This window comes from Orycteropus afer, unplaced genomic scaffold, assembly GCF_000298275.1.
Source record: "Orycteropus afer afer isolate SDZICR_OR568_19922 unplaced genomic scaffold, OryAfe1.0 scaffold00469, whole genome shotgun sequence".
Taxonomy (NCBI): Eukaryota; Metazoa; Chordata; class Mammalia; order Tubulidentata; family Orycteropodidae; genus Orycteropus; species Orycteropus afer.
Genome location: NW_006922056.1, coordinates 1,169,342 through 1,177,640, shown reverse-complemented (window position 1 = coordinate 1,177,640; position 8,299 = coordinate 1,169,342). Strand labels below are relative to the sequence as shown.

Genomic DNA, 8,299 nt, shown 5'->3' with positions numbered 1-8,299 from the left:
TGCTTGAAATTCAAAAAGTGAAACAGTCTCTCTCCACCCCTGTCTGCAGGTCCCTCCTTCAAATGCAAATCTTGTTCTCAGAGTAGTTCCAGGTTGCTCTCCCTATCTTTTCAAATGAAAATTTCCTGACTAGAAGGTTCTGGGTAGAGGCTCAGGTTTTCTACCTAAACCCCCAATACTCTACACACAGGACTTTAAATAAAAGCCTGTGTTTCTTCCGGGCAAATTCTAGTTCCCCTTTTCACATATCCAATCAAGTACTGGCTGAAGGCAGACTTACTCACTGTTATCCATCCCCAGTATTCATTTCCAACATACAACTAGATGAGAGAACATTCAACATCCACAGTACATTCAGATAAAGACATAATCCAAGACACACAATCCTTTTAAAAACATCCCAGCTTCATACCTTCACTTACCCTGGCAATCTTTCCACCCCATGCATATGGCCTTGGCTGGCTGGGTGAAACTAAAAGCCCTAGCCTCTAATTAACCAGCTTTGTTCACCTGCCTGGCCGCTGCCTCAGACCTTTCTCCTCTCCACTGCAGCAAAGTCTGTCATATTCATCCACCATTACAACTACAGGTTAAAAAAAAACACCACAGTAACCATGTAAGAGTCAAGATTTTTCACTTCCCAGGCCCCTTCCTTCTTTCTCTTAGCCAAGTCCCATGCTTCCATGACTCTAGACCCATTGCAACAAACCTCACGCTTCTGACACCAACTGCAAAGAAGCCACGTAATCCACTGCATCACAGTACCTTGTCCTCAATAAGGACAAAGGCTGGTGACACAACCCAAAGCCCTAGCTTCTCCGAGGCAGGAGATGGGATCAGTAGGACTCGGTAACTGGCTGCTGGAGGGGGGACTGGTAACCTATCAGCCCCAGGAAAGGCAGAGCTGAGTTCAGCAGAAGCCTCTTTGAACTGGAATGTTCTAGCTCTGAAGGACACTGATGACGCTCTGGTGGTGCAAGGCTTAAAGCATTGGGCTGCTAACCAACAGGTCCACAGTTGAAACCCACCAGCTGGTCTGCGGGAGAAAGAACAGGCAGTCTATTTCCGTAAAGAGTGACAGCCTTGGAAACCCTGTGGGGCAGTGACCTTGAAAAGGATTTTAAAACCCTAGCCCTTTGTACCTTTTTAGGAGCTCTGGTGGCGTAGTACCTAAAACACTTGAGTTCTAACCAGAAGTCTAGCGGTTCAAACCCACCAGCCACTGCTCAGAAGGAAGGTTGGGTAACCTACTTCTGTAGAGACACCGGCTCGGAAACTCAAGGAGGGGTGGCTAAGTCGGATCCAATTCGACGGCAGTGAGTGTGGTTTTTTTTGGTGGTACGTTTTTAAACTGATATCTAGTTACTCATCGCTGGTCTAAACAGTGGCAGCGCTCAAGACATTTGGCAGCTACCCAAAAGGTTGGTGGTGTGATCCCACCCGACGCTCTGCATAAGGCAGACAAGGCGGTCGGCTTCCGCCAAGACTCGTGGCCTTGGACGCCCTCTGGGGCTCACTACGGGTGGGACGCCGCCCACGGCAGTGGGCTCGGTGGGAAAGTTACAAGGGGCGCGATTGCTGACGTACGTTGCCGACGCGCTTTCAACGCGCTGTGGGGCAACTTCGACCTGCAGATGCCGCTCGTGCCCTCGGTGCAATCGGCCCTGCGCGGTTGTCGTGGCGCAGCCCGTCTGCCTCACCGTACCCACTTTCTGTCCGAGCCGACATCAATGGCGGGTCCACACCGCGCCAGGTGGGCCAGCGCGCCCAGACACTTGTCACTCCTGCCCTCTAATCGCCAAACCGCTCCGGAGAGTCTCTGGATGGGGTGAGGGCGGCCCCTCCCCGCTTCGTGCGGTGCGGACACCCACAGATCGGCCCGTAAACCCGCCATGACCTCGGCCGGCGCCCATCTGCGGCCACCGTCCCCATCCGTGTGCCCCCGGGCAGGACGAGCCGGACCCCGACCGGTGGGCGGTGCGGCCGCCGGGGACAGTGGCCACGCCGCCGTCGCACGGTGGTCACATACTCGGGCCGGCTTTCCCCTTGGCGCAGGAGGCCCAAACGACCGTTTGTAGGACAACGTGACAGGCGCTGCACGGGAGGTGCCCTGCAGGAAGGACGGTCCGACTCTGTGCACCCATCTGGCCTCGAGAGAACACGCGCTCAACGATACTCGTGGAATACGTTCAAGAAATTCCCCTCAACACCCTTCGGGAGAACCTACAGCCCGCCTAACGGCTCCGCCCTCGCGCCTGGGGAGGACAAGCGCCCGGGAATCAGGCCGTCGGGAGGCGATTCCGTTTACGGAAGAGCACCTGGACTCTTTTCCCCCACCCCACCCCTTTTCCCCAGCCTCACACAAACGACGGGAAAGGACGCCCGGATCTTCGCTTCCGACTCAGTCTAGACGTCGCCATCCCGGCGCGAAGTTTCCGCTCCACAACGCCCCGGCGGCGGCCATTTTGCCCAGAAGCTGCAGATGCCTTTTGACTCTCGCGCCAACCCGTAGAACGAGGGCGCCCCGCGAAGGGAGTTCTGCGCAAGGACGGAAGTTGAGTTTGCGCTTCCGGGCGGCCGTCGCGCTCCGCCCCCTCACGGGAACGCGCCATTGGTTACCAGATCGTGATCTCGCGAGAGGAGGCTGGGGGGCGGCCGTGGATGTGTCACCTCCTACTCCCCGCCCCCGCCCCGCTGCGGCCGCCGCCTCCCGGTCGTCTGGCGCCGCCGCCGCCGCCCCCTCCCCAGGCAGACCCCAGCTCTCCTTGGAGCGGCCGCGGAGCTTCCGCCGCCGCCGACAGCGCGCAGCGCGGGAGGCGGATCCCACGGTAAGATGGCCGCGGCGGCCCAGGCGGCCGGCCGAGCGTCGCCCGGAGCGCGGGGTGGGCGGGCGGGCAGGAGCCTGGTGGGAAGCAGCCCCTAGGGGCGTCCCACGTGGGGCGCGTTGTCCACCGACGTCCTGTGATGCTGGAGGCAGTGCTCACAGGGTCCTTGGGGTGGACATGGTGCCCAGTTGGCTTTGCTTTGGCTCTTTTCTTTTCCTGCCCGAGGACGACGCCGAGCCGTGGCTGCGCCTTGGAGCTGGCGCACGTTCCCTCCCCAGAGGAACTGGGGCGGCCGCCCCTGCAGGCGCCGCGGTGTGCGAACCTCCTGCCGGGCGGGCGGCTGCTGTAGCAGCCTGCTTTCCGGAAGCAGCCGCTGCGCTGGCGGGCGCGGCCCGGCAGGTGTGGGTGTGCAGCTGGCTTGTGTGCGAAAGGACCTGTCCGAGCGTCCGGGTCCTGGCCGCGGCCGGCCCGCCGCTGGCTTCCGGCGGACACCGAGACGGGCCCTTCTGTGTGGGTCCTCAGGTTGCCTGCAGCCGGCGTCTTCTCGTGCACGGTTCCTCCTGGACCCGTGGCTGCCGGCGACAGGGGGCGCGTGGCGATAGCGTCTCTGGGGTTCACCTCCTGGCTGCTGGCTTGTGCCTGGGCGGCGGCACGGCCACCGAGCGCCCAGGGCCCCGCCCGTTCACAGGCAACAAGGCCGCGGTCACAGCCGGGGCTGCTCGCCTGCCGTCCAGTGACAGCCCCGCACTGCCCTGTCCGCCTCTCCTGCTCCACTCCCAGGCCTCCCCTTGTCTGCAGACTCGCACACCGGGCCCTGGAGCTCGGCACCCGCATCTTCCCGCAGCCTGCCCTTCCGCCCGCCTGCAGACTCGCCGCCAGAGCTGCTGGCTCAGTTACCAAGGAAAGCACCCCGGTCCACGAGTCCTTCCTCTCCCAGCTAGCTGTCTGCCAGGTGGCCCTGCTCAGCCCTTCGCGCCCTACGGTCCTGTTGTCGCCCAGAAAGCCAGAGCCGCCCGTGAGACACTTGAGCAGGTCCTTGGGTGTCTGCTCGGTGGTGACCTCTGGGGTGTGCGTGTAAGTTACAGAGCCTGAAAGTGAAGGGTCCTGGGAGCCACCAGCAGAGCCACTGTCCCTCCCCCAGAGGGACTCCCCAGTTCTGTTTCATGCCCTTGGTTAGGAACGGGGTTCAGCCAGACAGGTGTCCCTCAGGCACGTGTTCTTTGCCTGGTTCGCGGTTTGTACCAAGCTTTACCACCACCCTTAGTGTCTGCAACTTGTGTCTCGTTTGTGTGGCTTCTCAGCGTCACCTGGGTGACTGGGAACTCATGGAAGCTGCTCTGCCTGGTTCTTCTTTCTCAGCACGTCTGAAGTCCAGGTCACCCAGCAGACCACACTTTGGTTTTTGTTTTTAACCCTTTTGGGGCTCAGAGCTTACCTAGATAAGGCTGTTGGGTAGCCTTTCCTCCACTTAGTGTGACTGCTTGGGCATTTCACTGAAGAAGTCGTTTCTGACTTTGGGGTGCGGCCTCAGACCCAGTGAGGCTGTTAGGTGACACATGCTAGACTGTTGCCCAGTGTGAAGAGCTCCGAGCTCCAGACCCAGAGTTTGGGGACGTGGGCTGTGGTTCTGCAGCCGCAGTCCATTTGTTCCCACCTGTTGAGTGGGCAGTGAATGCCTTCCCCACTGTTGCCACTTCGGACGGTGCTCTGTGAGCAGGCTCTTATGTGTCCCTGGTGCGCGTTTGTCTGGTTTCCTGAGGTGTGTACATGTAGCAGGGCCAGTTGCTGGGTTGTAAGGGATATGCACAGCCACTGCCTGTGAGTTTGTCGCACTGCGGTGCCTCGGGTGTTGCTGTGAGGCTGGGAGCTATGCCACCAGTATTTCGATACCGGGGGTCACCTGGTAGACGGGTTTCAGGGAAGCTGCCAGTCTCAGGGAAGGAAGGCTTGATGAGCAACTTCTGTGATCAGCCAGCGGAGACGCCGTGGGTTGCAGCACAGCATCGTCCGTCGTCGTGCTGGAAGCTGTGGGGGCGCGTGGGACCCGGTGGCTGCGGCAGTGGGCGTGGCCATGGCCGTGAAGCCGGCTAGGACTGGCAGCGTTTTGTCCTCTCGTACATAAGCTTGCCCTGAGTCGAGGCTGGCTCTACAGCGGCTCACGGCAACAACGAGGCGTGCTTTACTAGAGGCCAGCCTGTTGGCCACAGCACCCATCTTCTCTGAGGACACCGAAGGTGTTTGAGAAAACCCCACGTCTCTGCCAGCGCTTCATTGTCAGTCTGATGGGTATACGGGTGTAGTCTTACTAGAACCTCCATCCCAGCCTGTGAATTTTACTCCTTGACCCCCAGTGGTCGTCCTTTTGCCCTTGGAGCCGAGTCTCGGTTCCCCCTCCGGCCTGGCCTGGGTCTGCCTGGCCCTGGCACTCTTCACGGTCACCCACCTTGCACAGCTGCCTTCTTCCTGCTCCCCAGCCGCGCTTGAGCCCCAGGCCTGGTTTCCAGGTGCCAGTGTGGCCGTCTCCCCTTTCTGTTCGTGACGTGGCTTGTTTAGTCCTGAAGGATCGTGAGCGCCAGGATTCTTCACCAGCTCCTTATGGTACTTTCTTCCTGTAGAAATAAGTCAGGATGAGTTATGCAGAAAAGCCCGACGAGATCACGAAAGATGAGTGGCTGGAGAGGCTCAACAACCTGCACATTCAGCGGGCGGACATGAACCGCCTCATCATGAACTACCTCGTGACAGGTACCGGCCGCCGGGGGCCCTGCTCTCCCCGGGCGCACACCCACCTGCCAGGGGGCAGCTGCGCTGCACACGAGAGGCTAACGGAACACGGGGAGAACTCAGTAAGCTTGCAGGTCACCCCGTTAGAGAAGCTGTGTGGGAGACCTAGGAAAACCCCTGTTTCCTGACCGTTGGTGTGTTCACATCTGCAAAAGCAAGCTAATTCAGAGCATTTTGAAGCCTAGTCAAGTCCCCTTCAGTCGACCTCTCCTGGCCAGGAGAGTCAGGAAGTGGTCTGTGGTCCTGAGGCCCAGACAGCCCTCACTGGCACTTGGGAGGGAGGGGGGTGATTTTTTTTTATCTTTGGTAAGAAAGTCCAGGTGTTTTCAAAAAGTTTTAATGGAAAATTCCTCTCTATCCCCTTAGTCCCCAGGTCCTCTCCCCCAGATTAATCTCACAGTTTTTTGAAAGGGGACGGGCGCATCCGTCTTTAGCTGACTGTGGGGGCGGGGCACTCTGGCCTTGATGGAGGGAAGGACTGAGGCCAGGTCACCACAGCACCTGGCTGTCTGTCTGGTCTGTCTGGAATCACCTGGAACCAGCTCTGCAGCTTCCGAGCGTCCCACCCAAACACCGAGCTCCATGTCACTGTCCCCAGCCTGGGGCTGAGTCACCAGGGTGTCTGTGGACGAAGTGGGAAGGAGGGAATGAGTGATGAGCTCTCATTTTCTGTGTCTCAGTAGTTAGTGAGGAAGGTTTGGTCCCAGATCCCAGGAAGGTGTTTGATCTTCGTGGTTATCTCGTTGAGGCAGGTGCCTTCCCGCTGGAAAGTCTTGTGTTTGTTTCTCACTGACGTTCCCGGCAGTGAAGGTGTTTCCGTTTTCAGAGGGCTTTAAGGAAGCAGCAGAGAAGTTCCGGATGGAGTCTGGGATCGAACCCAGCGTGGATCTCGAAACGCTTGATGAGCGCATCAGGATCCGTGAGATGCTGCTGAAGGGTCAGATCCAGGAAGCCATCGCGCTGATCAACAGCCTGCACCCCGAGCTCCTGGACACTAACCGCTACCTCTACTTCCACCTGCAGGTGCGTGTCATCTGCTTCGGGCCTGTTCGGCCAGGAAGGTCACCTGGAGGAGTCAGGAACGAGCGGGCGAATGGTGCCGATGGGCTGGGGAAAGGCGTTGAGTTAGCTGTTGTTTGCCATGTGTTTCAGAAACCGTTTCTTGTTTAGAAACGCACATGCCATCGCCCAGAGGTGCCGGGCAAGCTGCCCTGTGAGCCGTGCTTGGGACTAGCCCCGAGCCCGCAGCCAGGCCAGCCTGGCGCCCTGGGTCTGTGCCGTCTCAGCCACTGTCTTTGCCTCTGAGCAGCAGCAGCATCTGATCGAACTGATCCGGCAGCGGGAGACGGAGGCGGCCCTGGAGTTTGCCCAGACGCAGCTGGCAGAGCAAGGTGAGGAGAGCCGGGAGTGCCTGACGGAGATGGAGCGCACACTGGCCCTGCTGGCCTTCGACAGCCCTGAGGAGTCGCCCTTTGGAGACCTCCTCAACATGATGCAGCGGCAGAAGGTGAGGGGGCCTGGCTGCCCTCGGAGGGGCCCAGGGTAACAGGTGCCCGGTGAGGGGGGTCCCAGCCGCCCTCGGAGGAGCCCAGGGTAACGGGTGCCCGGTGAGGGGGCCCCAGCCAGCCTCGGAGGAGCCCAGGGTAACGGGTGCCTGGTGAGGGGGCCCCAGCCAGCCTCAGAGGAGTCCAGGGTAACGGGTGCCAGGTGAGGGGAGGACCCAGCCACCCTCGGAGGAGCCCAGGGTAACGGGTGCCCAGTGAGGGGGCCCCCAGCCAGCCTCAGAGGAGTCCAGGGTAATGGGTGCCAGGTGAGGGGGGCCTGGCTGCCCTTGGAGGCGTCCAAGGTGCTGGATACCAGGTGACAGAGGGACCTGGCTGCCACTGGAGGAGCCCGGGGTGCCAGGTGCCAGGTAAAGGGAGGACCCAGCTGCCCTCGCAGGAGGCCAGGGTACCTGTTGACTTGGGGTGTGGAATGTGACTTCCGGGGACGTGAAGCTTGGTGGGATGGTGTCAGTTGTTCCCTGATTTTTAACTTTTTTGCTTGTTCAAGCGGGAGCCAGGGTGTGAGGATGTTGTAAATGTTGGTTTACGCCAGCCGCAGGGGCCAGAATTCTTGACTTTATGCTACAGTTTTCAAACCTTTGCTAATATCACATTTGTCTGGAGTCTCTCTCTCAGAAATGATGTCCTAACGTTTTCAAGTTAAAGTCTCGAGTTTTTTTCTGAGACTTTTCTTCTTCTCACTGCTTCCCTATATCCCACCCAAATGTGATGCTCATCACCTCCCCAAACACGCTGCCTTTCTCTGCTGCCCGCCCCACAGCAGGACTTGTCCTACTCACGACTCTGTCCTCTTCTCCACCTTACCAATGCACGTGCCCGTCCGTCCTTGGAGGTTCCCCCCAGATGTGCTCCAGGGCTTACGTGGCGCTGAGGCAGAATGGGGGCTGTCGGCTCCTTCTGGGCAGGCCTGTGTGCTGAACACCCCCAGGGTGCCTGGCAGCCGTGTGTGCGTGTGTGTGCATGTGTGTGTGAGAGACAACGTGCCTGGCAGCCGTGCGTTGTGTGTGTGTGTGTGTGAGAGAGAGACAGCGTGCCTGGCAGCCATGCGTTTGTGTGCGTGTGTATGAGAGAGAGAGAGAGACAACGTGCCTGGCAGCCGTGCGTTTGTGTGTGTGTGTGTGTGTG

General features: G+C 59.5%; 1 protein-coding gene across 1 annotated transcript in view; it reads left to right on the top strand.

The window, feature by feature from the left end:
* The first annotated feature begins 5,452 nt into the window (after positions 1-5,452).
* Positions 5,453-8,299, top strand: part of GID8 (GID complex subunit 8 homolog) — a 4,233-nt gene continuing 1,386 nt past the window's right edge. The window contains exons 1-3 of the mRNA XM_007954680.1: positions 5,453-5,570; positions 6,436-6,632; positions 6,919-7,116. Of these exons, the coding sequence (XP_007952871.1) occupies positions 5,453-5,570; positions 6,436-6,632; positions 6,919-7,116 (513 nt within the window). The remainder of the gene's footprint in view (positions 5,571-6,435; positions 6,633-6,918; positions 7,117-8,299) is intronic.